Source organism: Clupea harengus, chromosome 6 (genome assembly GCF_900700415.2).
Source record: "Clupea harengus chromosome 6, Ch_v2.0.2, whole genome shotgun sequence".
Taxonomy (NCBI): domain Eukaryota; kingdom Metazoa; phylum Chordata; class Actinopteri; order Clupeiformes; family Clupeidae; genus Clupea; species Clupea harengus.
Window position 1 is genome coordinate 16,816,918 of NC_045157.1, and position 16,882 is coordinate 16,833,799.

Genomic DNA, 16,882 nt, shown 5'->3' on the forward strand with positions numbered 1-16,882 from the left:
ATGCAGCTTTGATTTCACACCCAAACAGTTGTGTCATTATTATTAATCAAAGTCCCTCTCAAACTTTGCTGAGAGGGTTTTGCATAATGATCATGTCAGACTTCAGACTTCCTGTAGCCCCCCACATCCACCCCCCAACTTTTCTCCCTCCAGCTGGATCTTCTCCACAGCAGCCCAAGAAGACCATGACAATCCAGATGTGACCATACTTGTCATTCATGATCATAAAGGAATCATACAGAGAACTGACTCACTATTGATTTAACATAACATCTGACCACTTCCAATGAATATTCTATGGGCCAACATGTAGATGGGACATCAGAGCAAGTCCATCCTTCTGAACCAAGCATAGACTGTCCTGTTCTAGGGCCAGCTGGACTTGGGCAAGAGGACTGGGCCTTCATTCCCTGCCTGGTCAATTCCCAGCACTGATGTGACACTGAGAATAGCTAAGCGGATGGCAACTTGTTCTGGCTTTTAATTATATGGCACATGAACAGAATACATATCTGGCAATGGCATGTAGTCAGATGGTGACATCTGTCAAATGTATGTTTTCCTGTTAATACAAGTTGTCAGTGACAAAAACATGCAGTTTTCTCTACAACACTCTACAACATATCCTAATGTATGCACAGACAAAGTGCAAACATATGCATTTCCTTATTCACTGTTTGGTGTAGCCTGAAAGCCTGAACATTCTATCTACACAAATGATGCCAGTGTACTATGTTTGCAATCAAGCTCTCTCTCTCTCTCTGTCTCTCTGTCTCTCAACATACACAAAACACAAACACGCTCATCCCTTCACACACACACACAAACACACTCATCCCTCCACACATACACACACAGAGGCAAAGATCCAAACAAAAGCTCAAGCTGCTTCAATCTAAAGGGGACCTGGCAGTCAACAAATGCAGAATAAAAGAAACAATTTACATGCAAATCAAAGTTTATCATCTCAATCTCCTTATGCCTGTTTTCGCGAGCAAATTTGCATTCATATGCACAAAGGCATTCACTTAGCCACCCCCCCCCCCCCAAAACCAAGTTTACACATATAAGCATTTTCTATACGGGGGGAAAGCGGATGTGCTTTTAATCGTCAGCCGAGCCGCTCTCTGGCTGATGGGAGATTGTTCTCTGTCAGTTGGGGGAGATGGCAGCATGTATCAGAGCATGAAATAAAGCCCTACTCCAAAGTGACAAGGCCAGGATATTGTAGGCAAATGGATGTTACATTTACTCTGAGGCTGAAAACAGCAGGCTATGAAAAATTAACTGTTCTCTGGCTCAATGCAGGGAAATTGGTCGGTGAGATATGCTGCAAAAATCCTGTTCAAGAGCTATTCGTCTGTCAGATCCCTCCACTAAGTCCTTTGGCTTTCTCTTATAAAGAGTCCACGTCAATACACTGTCGAGATTAATCCTACACTGGAGAAAAGAGAGATGTCAAAAGGACTTAAAAGAAATCCAGGGGCAATCTGCAGGCCTACTCAAGCTCAAGGAGCTCCTCTAAGAACTCATCAAAGAGCGCAGGGCTTAATGCTGCCACGGGAGGGCAGTGTTACTTTCAGTCACTCCGAAGACACCGACTTCAAATAGAGGGCCTGTCTGTGAGTGAATCCAATTAGGCCAACCGGAGACAACGAGCACAAGGTTATACATGTACATGTTGTCGTCGTGAAAAGAGGAGTTTGTGGTCATTATTACTGTTGCGTTGACTAAGGCCCATTATTAATGAGAATATCAAATAAAATGGCCTAATAATAAAATAAAATAAACAATGTAAATTACATTTTGAATTTAATTCATATAATGGTAATGTAGTAATAGCAAAGCCGACGAGTTCAGGCACAAGTATGTATGCCTTTCACCTTGCAAAATCAACAGTTCACCTTTATTTAACTGTCTTAACCTGAGTTATGTGGAACGGGTATTGGCCTATTTTTAAATAAGTATGCTAGTGATGCTGCTGTTTAATATCGTGAATAAAAAGACAAATCTGTTTTATTGTGTTGCTGTTTATTCCTGCTGAAGAGTCGCACTGCATTTTGCCTACCACCAGGGGTCAACCTTTCACACCTAAACTCTGCCTTAACTACGAAGAGGTCTCTGCTTTCCCCCTATATGTATAAGGCCTTTACTCAGTTTAACCTACTTGGTGACGTCGCTAATTACCATGTTTCTCAAAATATTGCCACTAATCTCTAACCAACACATTATCCTGCAAAATCACTGTGGTATACTGAGTGGAAGAACACAAGTTCAAATATTTAGGCTATTTTACACTAAATCCCATTTTGCGCTGCACTGGATTTTTGTGGCTTTTGCTCCGAAGTAGGCCATTATAGAAAATTGATTGACTGAACACTAATGTAGAGTGTAGAGTCAATTTCGTCGGACTTATCAAATTAATGAAAAGACTCAAATCTAACTGTGTCGGAGGGGCGGGGAAGACATACCCATCCTTCGAAGCCTTCGGCTTGGTCAGCGTTTATCTCGAAAACTTGGGGTGGTCTTGTTGTTGCACTTCCCAAAACCAATCAGGAGGAAAAGCAGCCTGTCTCAGGTCACGTGATTGGCCTTATTTGTTTCCATTGACATCACTTCTGAAGGTGAAGTTTTGCACATCCCTCAACCATCACCAGAGGGCATATTTTAGCTTCGTTTCACATTGGGTCCAGTTGAGCAGTGGTCATATTAAGACAACGATGTTTTGGAAATAAAGTACTTCTCTGTTTACATTAAAACAAGTAAATAGCTTACAGCTATGTAATTGTGATTGCAAGAAGGAAATGTCCTTTCACAACTAATTTTACCTCAGAGTTCACAGAGTAACACATTTTATTTAGAAGTTAGTCACTCTTTCCTGAAGTGCAGTAGCGGCACAAAGCGCATTCCCTCTACCCACTCGTCTCCTATTTCATTCTCCCAAAAAAATCCCAATCTGGAGACTGCGCACTCTGTGCGAATCCACTCCAGGCAGCATCACAAAACTGCATAGGCAAGCAGAACTGATTCCATCGGGTTGGGGGCAGTAGGATATGCCGCTAAGGAAAGTCAAATAGCAGAGGAGGCTGAAAGGACTATTACCCTGTGTACGGCGCAAAGCCAAAAACTACCTATTCTGTTTGTCTCAACAGAGGTAAACATGGGGTCTTATAAGTTTTTCTGCTCCAGGCATTTGATTCTGAAAGTCTTTTTGATACAGTGCGTTGTTTTAATGAGAACTTCAGCTGCTCCCTCGCCTATTATCAAGTTTCCAGGAGACGACAGTCCACCAACGGACAAAGAGGTGGCACTGGTAAGAGTTCAAGCATGCTGTAATTTGTTGTATACAGTTGATTTCTGTTGCAAAATAAATTGTTTTATTTGTATTGAGTTGTTGTAAACAAGCTTTTTGATTTGATAATGTATCATACCTGTGTGTATGTGTTTATTATATTTTACCTTTAAAAATAACACAATGGTAACTCTAATGTATAAGCATTGGATTCTTTGTCCAGATTACTGATGGTTTTATCATTGGAATGTATCATCTGTTATTCATAGATCATTTGCCTAGCTTGATCCCTCACCCACCAGCAAAAACTCAGACATATATTGAACCAATTTTCAAGCTGATTTTCTCTTATGGGGCTTCATCCTACTAAAGTATCTGAAACCAACCAAAAACCTTCACATAACTTTTGAAAGATAGTTGGCAGTGGGAAAGAAAATTGCTTGTACCTTTGGCAAAGTCAAGTTCTCATTTTGTTTCTCTCCTTCCTCCCTCCCCCCAATCACCAGCACTATCTGAATAAGTTTTATGGATGCCCAACAGACAGATGCAACCTCATGGTCCTTAAAGACACGCTGAAGAAAATGCAGAAGTTCTTCTCTCTGCAAGAAACCGGGGAGATCGACCATAAGACAGTGGAGATCATGAAAAAGCCCCGCTGTGGAGTGCCAGATGTGGCCAATTACAACTTCTTCCATAGGAAGCCTGTGTGGACCAAGAAGGATATATCATACAGGTTAAAAAAAACATAGCACTTCTCTCTCTCTGTGTGTGTGTGTGTGTGTGTGTGTGTGTGTGTGTGTGTGTGTGTGTGTGTGTGTGTGTGTGTGTGTGTGCGCGTGCATGTGTGTGTGTGCATTTGCTCCAAGTGTTGAGCTAAGAGGCCTACATCCTCCACCCCCTGTTGTTTGTTTTGTGAGATGGTTACCACTTCCATCAACAAGTTGAACATGGATAATGCTAAGAAGACCTCCCTGCCCAGCATTTGGTTTAGGGCCCAGGAAGGCAAACAACATAGCCCTTTTTAGACCCTTGTTTTTAGATGGTGGTTAAGAAGCTGGGAAGTATGTCTGACCAACATCAGAAACAACTCAAAAAAGATATAGACGAAGAGTTGCCAGCTGGGTCAACCAAAGAGCAGTACAGAGGGTGCTTTAGGACTGGACTCTGAGTAACTGGAGCAGTTTAAGAGGGGTTAAGTCATTGACATTCATTAAACACGTTATTTTTCTCACACAGAATTCTTGGGCACAGTCCTGATCTGGATGAGGAGACAATCGATGATGCCTTCTTCCGTGCCTTCAAAGTATGGAGTGATGTAACTCCACTGAAATTCAACAGGATCATGGACGGAGAGGCTGACATCATGATCAACTTTGGCCGCAATGGTATGGAATATCTGTCTCACTTTTCCCCACAAGCAATACGCAGCTTTATTTTATTTATTTTTTTAAGAAAAAAAAAATATATATATATATATAAAATAAATCATCAGATTGTAGTTGGCAAAATCATGACAATATCCACTGAAGCCACCGTAGCCATAACTGCTCCCTCAACTAAGTGTAGCCCACACAGTTGACAGTTTCATAGCAGCCCATGCGTCCTGTGGTTAAAGCACAGCACAAATCTGCCCAACAGTCAGGAACAACACACAGTTACCCTCAAAGTGTTCACAGCCTAGTCCTGCTCTGACCAAACCTGTTTTTATGGGGTCAGCGTTCAGGAGAAAGATGTAAATACGTAGGTGTCTGTACATAGAGCAGTTAGACATAGCTCCACGAGCCAAGACGGTGAGTCAGAGGAAAGCATCTGTGTGGTGTATCCTAAATGACGTGGGCCTGCCCAAATTGAGATCAGATTAGTGGACGAAGGTAAATGCTGGTTCCCATCATGAAGAAGACCAAACCCACAGCAGCAATGACAGGAGGATAAATCTTTGTGAGCAGGGAACCTAGCAGTGCCTGTAAAATCTGTTGTTGTCTATGATGAATCTCTCATTCGATTGTTCATGTCTTTTGTCCACAAAGGTACACATTATGCTATCTGAATGTGGGTAAGAGTGATTTTATCTGTGTTTTGTAACATCCCTCCTATCTGCAGAGCATGGTGATGGCTACCCCTTCGATGGGAAAGATGGCCTTTTGGCTCATGCCTTCGCTCCAGGCCCAGGCATTGGGGGTGACTCCCACTTTGACGATGATGAACAGTGGACGCTGGGCGAAGGCCAAGGTACAAAAGTTCAGCTTTTTTTTCCTCAGTGTTTTGAGGGAGGAAGTTATGGTTGAAATATCATGAAAAGCAGGCCTCGAATCTGCAAGTGATCGGAGCAATTACTCCATGTGGTTAAACATTGGGTTCTGCTCTGTTTTCTTCCCTATAAGGGGAATTTCCCGGATTTTATCATACAGCGATGAATCAGGGTCAAGCCTCAGGTTACTGAGACAGCTTTTTTGGTTTCCGAAGGATTGTTCCTAACATAAAAAACCTTAACTAATCACTTGCCTTTTGTGTAATTCAGAAATAAAAGAACGAAAGCATTGCAGTGTCATCAGGTCTCCTGCCTGACCACCGTTTTCACTTCCCTTGAGTACAAGTTTTGTGTTCAATTTTCCTTGACTTTCTACTGCAATGTCATTTCCACAGTGGTGAAGGTGAAGTTTGGAAATGCGGAGGGCGAATTCTGTAAGTTCCCCTTCCTCTTCATGGGGACGGAGTACGACACCTGCACCTCTAAGGGCCGCGATGATGGCTTCCTCTGGTGTTCAACCACATACGACTTTGATAACGATGGGAAATATGGCTTCTGTCCTCATGAGTGTGAGTATCTTACCTCTCATGTCGAATGAGTGGAGCTGTTGGGTGGAGATGTTTACTCTCTGTTTGTTTTGGTAGCTGTCCTTGGTACTGATGTTTTGCTGGAATATCTTATGTATTGCTAATGCACACACGAACCTTCTTCATGAAGAGTGATTCATCCACACAGTTGATATAGGACTTGAATAAAAGATATACACAGCAAACAACATAGGGTCATGTATTATAACAACTCAAACACAAACTCAAATGTAATTGTCTTTCGAAACGCTATATACACCATAAGGTATGTTGCCATCAGAAATTGCAGTAGATTGTGTGGATAGCAGATTCTGCTGCGCGGATCAATACCACTGCTCAAACACAACCGACATATTCTGCATTCTCACTGGGTCATTTCACTTGTGCCACACAGTGCTGTTTACATTGGGTGGGAATTCCGATGGAACCCCCTGCAAGTTCCCCTTCACGTTTCAGGGGGATAAGTATGATGGTTGCACCACCCAAGGCCGAGATGATGGCTACCGTTGGTGTGCCACCACCGAGGACTACGACCGTGACAAGAAGTATGCGTTCTGTCCAGAAACTGGTGAGTTACCGCACCTGTCGAATATACACAATATAGATTCACACTCACTTCATCAGTCTATTTTCTTTTACCTCATACCATGGAATAACAGAGATCCATGACTATCCTCCTGCCGGACTGCTAGCTTTCTCACGGTGTTGTAATGCTTTAGGAATGTATGAGGATAGCAATCATATCAACTCTTGGTTCTCTTTGAAAGCCAAAGTGTTCAGACGTATTTGTGTTGATTCGCCTTTGTTTTTTTTCTGTTACGGGATGACTGTCTCTGCAGCACAGTCCTTGTGTTTTTTTGCAGACAAGAACATTCCAAAACTGTGGTTTCCATTTTTGTGGTAGTCTCCCTGATGGCTGTAAAAGTTTTTACTGTGCACTGGCCGGGTTTATTTTCCATTGTGTCAGGGGGGCTGGCTTAGTGAAGCGGGTAGAGAAAGCTTTTCATCTGGTTCTAATTCACTGGGAATGCAGTCCTGCAGCAGGGTACTTTGTGTATTACTGTGTGTGTGTGTGTGTGTGTGTGTGTGTTTGTGTGTTTGTGTGTGTGTGTGTGTGTGTGTGTGTGTGTGTGTGTGTGTGTTTGTGTGTGTTTGGGTGTGTGTGTGTGTGCGTGTGTGTGTGTGTGTGTGTGTGTGTGTGTGTGTGTGTGTGTGAAAATAATCAGAAGGATAAACATATGACCAAGATGTTTGTCAGCGTTTCTGGTAAATAGTAATATGTGTCATAAAGACCGTAGATATTTTTCTGAAACAAGAGTCTACTCTGGTTTCATGCTGGCTCCACAGAGTCTCAACCGACCCAGTGCCCAAGTTTACTGCAATTTGTCTTTGTGCAATAGTTACAAATGCACTGTTGCTTCCGATCATAGTCACTATTTATTACTCCCACATCTTCCCCTTTTGGTCTTAGACATACTGTTCCTCTCTAATCAGGCTTGATGCCGGAAAAAAGGCATTTGGAATTCCATTTTCTGCTCTTGTTGCAGCCATGTCCACGGTGGGAGGGAACTCCGAGGGCGCTCCTTGTGTGTTCCCATTCGTTTTCCTGAGCAACAGCTATGACTCCTGTACCACCTCTGGACGCAGTGATGGCAAGATGTGGTGTGCCGTCTCCAAGAGCTTTGATGATGACCGTAAATGGGGCTTTTGCCCTGACCAAGGTATTGTGTCACACATCTCTGGATCCTAATTACCTCAGGGCAAAGATAACTGCATTGAAGTTATTTGTTCTACTGCATCTCTTGGTGTTTTGTTTTTAGAGTTATCCATCAGTGGATTAACAACCTTGTCCAGTAGCGTTTTACAATCTATGGAAGAGTGTAGTGTAGCAATATCACTGCTTCTGTTCCTTGGGATCTGAATTCATGGTCATGGTATTGCTCGTGCTCTGTGCATACATCAAATCTGTAACCTGCCTCCTTGGCTGTGCTTCCAGGCTACAGCCTGTTCCTGGTGGCGGCCCATGAGTTTGGTCATGCTCTGGGCTTGGAGCACTCGCAGGACACCGGAGCCCTGATGGCCCCTGTCTACACCTACACCAAGAACTTTGTGCTCTCCAACGACGACATCCGCGGCATCCAGGAGCTCTATGGTGGGCCATGCAGACCAAAGACTCTTCAGTGATTCTGTTTTTCTGCTGTTTCGTTCTGTCCATTGACATTGGACCATCTCTGTTTTATCAAATCTTGTATTTCTTTCTTCTATCCAGGCGGTTCTACAGACAAACCCGACAAACCCACGTCACCAACTCAAGGTCCAGTGACCCCTATGGAATTCTGCAATGAGAACATTATCTTTGATGCTGTGGCCCAGATTCGGGGAGAGACGTTCTTCTTCAAGGACAGGTATGTATTGTGTAGGACCTCTTGGTGCACCGATAGCTATACAGTGAATGTGGTAGAGAAGATTGAGTTGTCAAGCTCAGGCCCCTGTTTTCGTTTCTTTGTGACTTTAGATTGAATAATTCACCACAATCCTAATGGAAGTCTTACCATAATCAGTTGCATGTTGATTAAGGTTATAGTTTGATTGTTTCATAGTACTCAGAAATATAAGTTCTTCAATAGCAGTTCTGTTACACTTTGGAAAAAAAAACTGGCTTAGTACAGTCTTCAAAAAGGGATCTTGCTGTGTTTGAGTATTTGAAAGGCAGTTGAAATTCCATTGTGACACTGATGCAAGGTCATAAATAAAGAAGTGAACAAGTGGGGGGAAATAAACGTAAGCAAAGCGCTTGTCATCTCATACAGTGATTGGATACTGGTTGGCTTGCATTGATCTGAATGGCACTAGTCTGTATACTGCCTCATTTACTAACAGGATTGCGCCCATTTCAGGCGTAAAATAGCGGGTAAAGACATAAAACCCTATTTCCAAAGGAGGCGCATCTGAGTAAAAGCGCAGATTACCGCTGCTAGGAAGTGGGTGTGGGAAAGTGGGTGTTCGTCTCAAAGAGATGGGAGGAGATGCGTAAAGTGCGCCTAATTATGTATTAGTAACGAAACAAGAGGTGTTTTAGCATGACATATCAGCTGCTAAATTAAAACTATGTGCCTGCGAGAAATTTGAATTTTTTTTATATTTCATATATCATTTAATATAGGCATACAAACAAATATAATTACAAACTGTCCCACCAGCTAGCTGTTCGGGAAAAGTTCGGCCACGTCTTACCCAGAATCGCCGTTCATTGTATGGTTTAAACGGTATTGCATAGTTCAAGCACACCGAGTGCACACCTTCTGCGTAGGAGTAACGCGTATCTATTCAGGAAAAGTACTTGTACTCGAAGTACACTAACTAAACTACCGGTAAGTACATTGTAGAGACAGAGCAGCATATTCATTTCACCTTCCATGTTTATTTTGATGTTATAGCCTCTCAAGCGCAAGCTACCCCCAGCGCCATGGCAACCTACAACTACAGTTTTCAAATGTATCTGCCTAGGGCAGCGTTTTTGAAAAGCATGGTTTTCAGTGTTGGAATACGCCGTTTTAAAGTAAGGGGTGTCGTGTATTCCTACCAGACTATTTAACGGGATGCTATGGAGCAGTTAACCTGGATATTAACTATCCTAGCTATCTCTAGCTTAGAGACCCATCTTAACAGTTTGCAGTTGCCTGTGTGTGATTAACTCATGTTAATATGTGTGAATATGAACTTTCTTGTGAACATAAACTCGTTAATATGAAGCTGCACAGGCACCCTGAGGGGTAACCATAGCAACCCAGACACTCAATGTTCGCTGAAAAGTTTAATTTCCCCAAATCAGCTCACCAATAAAAGACAGTCTTGAATTCAAAGTGATCACAACTTTTACTCTGGACGGAAGGGCTAAACGCAGAAATATTTATGAGTTTCTATATTTACCTGGGTTAGTTTGCTGTAACCTCGTGAACCAAAAGCTCTAATTCTAATTTTAGCTCATCATCCACGATGGAACACAGGCTCTTTCTTCCCTATTTTAGCGGAGGGCTAAATAACACTAATGGGCGGTGTTAGGCGCAGATGACGCGACGAGGGTTCTTGTTTGATAAATAGGATGCAAAATACCGTGCGTTATTTGCGGTTTGGCAAAGGCGCAGATTAAGCTGCGGTCGCAATGTTAGTAAATGAGGCCCTGAATGTGTTATTATATTCAGAAAAGCTTAGCTGTTATTGAAAATGTATTGGCTCACATGGATTTTCATTTGGAATAAGTCTTAACCAATGTAGCTACTCTATGAAATCAGTTGCGTGAGTGTAGAGGTGGGGAAAGACAGTGTGTTACTACAGACTGTAGCACCCTCAACCAGTCCACTTTTTGCAGTGGTAGGCCCCCTGCTTTCAGAGACTTGAAACACTCTGATTTGCAGTGACTCAAACCGCAAGCCTTTGCAACGACAGCATTCCTACTTCAACTCTGCATGACTCTTTGTTATTCCCAGCTGCACAGTGCATACACAATTTACAACAACAGCTGAACTCTGTCTAAGACAGACCTTGGGGGGAGCCGTTAACCCACATAAGCTGCTATCCTGCTTAAACTCCCCTCATATACATGAGCACACACACACACACACACACATGCAAACAGAGAGAGAGAGAGAGAGACAGACTTTAGTCACTGCTCCTAAAAGCCATCTCTATGTGTCTCATTCCTTGGCTTTTTTTTGCCAGCGTTGGCCTTTCCTACTTTTGAGGTGAGCATACTGTAAGATCTGTGGTAGCCATTTTGGAATCGCATCCAAAACAAACAGTTCCATGGGCCTTGGACTCAAAGAGCTGCTCTCATGCCGAAGACCATCGATCCTTTTCAACCGTACGTTTGGAGGTGGAGAAGAACCACCCACAAGTTCTGCAAACAAATCCTGCTTTAACTCAGAATTAGGACTCCTCGCACAGTGGTTCGCAATTCATCATCACATCAGCAGGGCACGGCCAGACATAGACAGAGAGTGGACGTCAGGTATAGGGCAGGTTAAGTATGCGTCCTGCGTCATTCTGACCGGAAACAGACAGTGACTCAGTGCAACTGGTTTGTAAATACTGTTTATACTGTGTTATTAGGGCTTTCGGGCTGCCATGAAGTTTTCTGAAGTCTTCCCATCCCTGATTAATAACGAGGGTTTAATATAAATACTGTTATGCGTGGATGCATCTACTGCTGTGGTGGCGTGATACTTTATTCAGATGTTCAGCGTTTCTCTGGTTAAGACATTTGATGAAGTTGGAAAGTAATTTCCTCCAGAAACCCAATTCCACAGAAACACCATCTCTGATGACGATCGTGAGTTGGAAGTGGATCAAGCAATTATGACAGTGGGAATGGAAATTCCACCAGAAAGGAGTTCAGATAAACAAAACCACTGCTGCCTGATGCTCTGTATCCAGAGGGCTACTTAGGACAAGTCTCAGTTTTCAGATTCAAAATGACTCTGGAGTTCAGATATTCACAGCTGGGTCTGAGGACTACAGATGTTTAACTCATTGGATGAGGGATATTTTTCTGCACTACTGACAGAATTGGGTATGATCACTGCGTCAAAAAAAAACTGAATCAGTGGATACACATCGTCTACACAGATACCTCGACTGACTTCACACCCATTCACACTCTCAGGTGAAGAAGCAGTAAAACAGAGTAGTAAAACAGAGTCAGGTTTCACTCTTTACACCAGCCATACCACACCGCCTGAGGTCCCCAGTCTTTGTGCTGCCCATGCAATGTTTTCATTGGCAAGCAAATGGGAGTGCATGAGAAAGATGAGTACAGCCTTCACTGTTAGCTGTTTCGGGAAATCATTGGGTGTGGTGTCTTGGAGCTGCTCCTCTGATCTCGGCCGTTCAGTCGGAACAATGACTGTTCCAGAGCCAGTTCCCTTGCTTTATTCATGTAGCTTTACCTCAGGTTGTAGCAGTGCTGAGAAGGTGTGTAGTTTTGCTGGCAATAAGTCAAAGAGAAATTCAAATTCTTCAGTTTTTCTAGGTGACCCTAAGGGAGTGTTCAGCAGCTGCAGCCATAATAGACAAGGTAAAGTGAGTTTGTTTATATAGTTTTCCAAGTTTAAGTTTAAAATAGGTGATAAACTGGAAATAAACTTTTTACAAATTAAGTGAAATGGGAAAAGAAGGAATTAAATAATACATTACAAACACAAGTAATACAAATGAGACCATCAAAGTCAAAAGCCTTGTGAATATCAAATCAAAGGTTTTGAGAAGTATGTCCCATTTCCTCTTGAACTTTGTTGCGTCTGTGTGTATTATAAAAACTGAGAACTGCTTTGATGTAGAGCTAAACTCAGGGTTAAGTAACACAGCAGATCCAGAAGACCTAAGGGGTCTAAGTTGTGGATACTCTAAAAGTAAGTTAAGATATATCTTGGCCTCAGGCCATTCATTGATTTGCAAATAGTCAGAAAAAATTGCAATAGCATACAAGTGGCAAGAGGAGGGACCAAAGAATGTATGACCTTTATTGAAAATCTAGCCACAGAGTTTTAAATTGTTTGAAACTGCCTGCTCTGCATTGGAAAGAAACAGCTATGGTGAACATCAAAGGCAGGAACAAGCTACAGGATGCAAGAGAAAGGGGATAGAATAAGATTGTCTGCACAAAACGGGATGCTTTATTTTGAAAACGACACTCTTGCATAAACTGTCTGTTGACAGTGTGGACAGGTCAGAGCGAGACGTGGGGTTTGTTTAAGGTGAGGGTCAGAGGTAGGTTTGGGTTTGTCTCAGTTGACAGGTACTTGAGAGTTAGAGGGCTAGTTGACAGGTTGTGGACAGTTCAATATTTGTGTAATAGCAATGTCACATAAATGTAGGCTATCAAAATAAAGTTTTCCTGAAAATCCCCCATTAGCATTGCATGAAGTAGCTGGAGGGACTTATCTGTACTCTCAAAACTATTTTGGCTTTTAGAAAAATAGGTCAGTGGAAAGGAGGGGAAGTGAGTGTGGCTGCTGCTGTAGCTGTAGCTGTAGCTGTTGCTGTTGCTGTGCTTCATATTGGAAATCCGGGCGAGTGCAGGCTTGTTCCGCTGGCGTCGGCACCTCCAACCATAACGAGAACCAGATGCTCCCATGAATCACGCCATTGTGGCCAGTTGGGATCCTCTGTCTATTGCTTCTCTTCTCTCCTTCTGCTCTCATCCTCTTCTTCTCTCACTCTTTATTGTTTTATCTTCCTCTGATACCTATTCTCTCTTTCCAGTTCCTCCTCTCCCTTCCTGTATCTTTCCTTACTACTCTTTCTGGCCCTCTTTCTCATCCTCACTCTCTCTCTGTACCTTTTCCAGGTTCCTCTTCAGATCTGCCACTTTCATGTCCAAGCCCACAGGCCCTATGCTGGTGGCCACATTCTGGAGCGATCTTCCTGAGAAGATAGACGCAGCCTATGAGAACCCACTGGAGGAAAAGACTGTGTTCTTTGCAGGTACAGTAGGCCAAAGAAGACCCTGTTCCACCGTAAAATCACATTACCTCCATTCCGATGTTGCTTGCGCCATCAGGTTTCCCCTTACACAAGACATTGCTTATAAGCGTATGGTTGAAATTACCCTAATACATCTCCTTCTACTCGAAGTTGACTCTGAAATATAAATCAACGCAGTAATCTGTGAACCACAAGTGAATGGCCTGGTTTTACCATTAGAGTGTGGTTTTTCACCCTGCTTCAGACATTTGATATACTGTATTTGTGGCTTGTGCTAATAGTTGCCATGCATGGCATCCCTCCCTGCATGCTCCTTAAACAGATTTACATGGGTCTCAGGCAAGGTTGCTCTTAACAGATATTGAAAGCAAAGCTCTGTCTGAACACATTTTTTTCACCGAGGAGATTTATATGACAAGTATGCCTTGCCTTTTTTCGTTCAAGTTCTCCCTTCAAATTATCATGTAGTGAGGTCACATTTTTCACGTTGCCTTTCTGGATAAGTCAAAATTGAAGAATACGGTTGGTTTATTCACGGTTTATTTTTAGTCAAAAGATAAAAATAGAAATAAATTATGTGGTCATAATTTAAATGATACATTTTTATGTATTGTTGTCATTTTAGGACTGATGTAAACCAAGGCGTGGTGTAAGTCAAAGGAGATACTTTTACTGACAATGAATGTTTATTGAATCACAAATCTATCATCCATCACAAGTTGTGTGCTAGGTCTAATGACCTTTTCCTATTTGTGTTATGCTAACTGTGTCTGTGTTCTCCTTCCAGGGAATGAGATCTACATCTACTCGGGCAGCACACTGGAGAGAGGCTATCCCAAGAGCCTCTCTTCCATCGGTCTGCCATCCGACGTACACAAAGTAGATGCAGCCTTCTCCTTCAGCAAGAGCAAGAAGACCTATGTGTTTGCTGGAACCAGGTTCTGGAGGTATGACTTGATTTGAAGCCCAAAATTAACAAATGTATTATTCACCCTTTTTTAATTTTTAAGAATATATTCAAATCTCACATTTAACATTTTTGGCCCAAGTGAGCATCATGGAGTTCTCGAATACATTTCCCTTACAACACATTCTGCATTAAACCCTCCAGGTTCAACGAGGCCAAGAAGAAGATGGATCCTGGCTTCCCCAAGCAGATCGCAGACGCTTGGAACGGCATCCCAGACAACATAGACGCAGCCTTCAGCCTGAACCAGAAAGGTAAGTAAGCCTAGCCTAGCCTAGCGTAGCCCGGCCTAGCGAGAGGCCACTTGTTGTTGCAGTCCGGGCTTCTACTGGTCCTGTCGGAGGGAGCCGGCTGGCTGGAGCCTCGTTGAGCATTCCTGACAGTTCCAGGCGGCCCCATTACAACTGGCACCGTGCCTCCAACAACACAGAGAAAGGCCCAAAGACACCATAACCCTTCAAGGGCTGAGGTCATTTTTGCTGCATGGGCCTGCCTGTTGATCAGCAGACCAAAAAACAAAACAGCTGAGGGGATGAGAGAGAGAGAGAGAGAGAGAGAGAGAGAGAGAGAGAGAGAGATATGGAAAAGAGAAAGAGAGAGAGAGAGGGTTTATGATAGGGTGGAAGAGGCAGAGTGGTTTGGGCATTTGTGCTTGATGTGCACTAAGGTTTTTGTGTGTGTGCGTTCATTCACAGGGACCTAAAGAGACCTCCCAGTTTTTCACAAGGCACCAACACCAAACCACCATCAACATCATACACACACACACACACACACACACACACACACACACACACACACACACACACACACAGACACACACACACTTACATACACATACACTGATCATTTAGTGAAATGACTTTTGTGAAGGCTACCCAGTCACAAAGTAACTCCTGTGCAAAGTTTTGACTTCTCCCTTAAGCAGCTGTAAAAGCTGGATCTGTTGCCCGGCCTGATTATTGTTTTCAGCGATGCAGTAGGACTTTTCAAAACCAAAGTAATTACGAAAGAGTTAGTCTGTCTCTCAATAGCTCTGCAAGACAGTTGAACAGAGTAAGCAAATTGTGTGTGTGTGTGTAGATACTATTTTGATAGCACATTGCCTTACAAGTTTTTGTATTCCTTTATCTTGGAGCCCAAACTGTAGGAGACAAAGAGATCAGTTTTCAAAAAAGGAAAAGAAAAGGACTTCTGGGAAAACATTTTGTGTGGACTGATGTCTGTCTGTGTGCTGTTTTGACAGGCTCCAGCTACTTTTTCAAGGATTCCTACTATCTCAAGATAGATGACAGCAGTTTGAAGATTACCAAAGTGGGAGAGGTGAAAACAGACTGGCTGCGATGCTGAGTGATTGTTGGACACATAGCCACTGGCATTCTGTGATGACCTTTGACCCTGGCCCACTGTGTAGTCCACCGTCATCGCAAACTATGTTACTATGGCAATCTCGCCCAGCAACAACCCCTGCACTCGCAAGACTGTAACTACCAATCGACTAATATAACCTGCCACCCAGCCTGCCAGAAGGCCAAGTCACAGTAGTGATAATTCTTTGAACCCTCCTTGCAAGCTGAACATAGGCAAACTGGATGAACCTTAAAAGTCTTTTTTATATTACTGTGTGATATTTGCTGTTTTCTTGTAACGCTGAAGGTGAATTATTTTGATCTGAAGTTCCCCAATCCTGAATGATAAACTATTTCCACATTAAGTATTCTGAGACATCAGGTATGTCCCCATTACACACAAATGCAGATGGTGCTTTACTGTGAGGTATATCTGATTATGATTATGATGTGATAAAATTTTAGCTGGCCATAAGCCAAAAGTATCTGTTACACACACAAATATTTCACAATTATAACTTACAGGCAAGCACTTTTTATAAATGTGTTCTGTACACATGGAGACCAAATTACTGTCAAAGTCAGTCCGTAATATTCTTCTTGTTAGATTTATAATCATGGTGCTGATGGATTCATGGCACGGGTTGCCTGAAGATTGTATAGGGTCTGGTGCATGATGGAGTCATGACAAGGAAGTACCATGAAAAGTTTAGTTGAAATAATCGTTCTGTATAATTACTTTTGTCTTTTAACTCTGGAATTGACAGTACAGTTTATTTGTAAGTTGTATTTGCTTTGTGCACTTTGTCTCTATACGTTGTTGGTAAAAAAAATAAAGATGAAGAAAGAATCTTATGTGTTCACCAATTGAATGTGTTTTCTAAGATTACAGTATCTAAAATGTATAATGTATCTGTGGAGGGGTTGAAAATACGGCCCATTTACATCCCAGTTCCA

At 42.6% G+C, this 16,882-nt stretch overlaps 1 protein-coding gene across 1 annotated transcript; it reads left to right on the forward strand.

Moving 5' to 3' along the window:
• The first annotated feature begins 2,973 nt into the window (after window positions 1–2,973).
• On the forward strand, window positions 2,974–16,775 carry mmp2 (matrix metallopeptidase 2). Its single transcript, XM_012826998.3, has 13 exons — window positions 2,974–3,313; window positions 3,799–4,025; window positions 4,529–4,677; window positions 5,393–5,521; window positions 5,936–6,109; window positions 6,522–6,695; window positions 7,675–7,848; window positions 8,124–8,279; window positions 8,397–8,532; window positions 13,473–13,609; window positions 14,397–14,556; window positions 14,721–14,830; window positions 15,823–16,775. Exons 1-13 carry the CDS (start codon window positions 3,161–3,163, stop codon window positions 15,924–15,926), a joined length of 1,983 nt encoding a protein of 660 aa, XP_012682452.1. The 5' UTR covers window positions 2,974–3,160; the 3' UTR covers window positions 15,927–16,775.
• Window positions 16,776–16,882: the final 107 nt, after the last annotated feature.

Excerpts from the sequence above, each read along its gene's own strand:
- mmp2 (XM_012826998.3), top strand. The coding sequence starts at position 3,161 with ATGGGGTCTTATAAGTTTTTCTGCTCCAGGCATTTGATTCTGAAAGTC. Across the intron at positions 4,678-5,392 it reads GATCAACTTTGGCCGCAATG|AGCATGGTGATGGCTACCCC; the intron begins GTATGGAATATC and ends TCCTATCTGCAG. Across the intron at positions 5,522-5,935 it reads GACGCTGGGCGAAGGCCAAG|TGGTGAAGGTGAAGTTTGGA; the intron begins GTACAAAAGTTC and ends TCATTTCCACAG.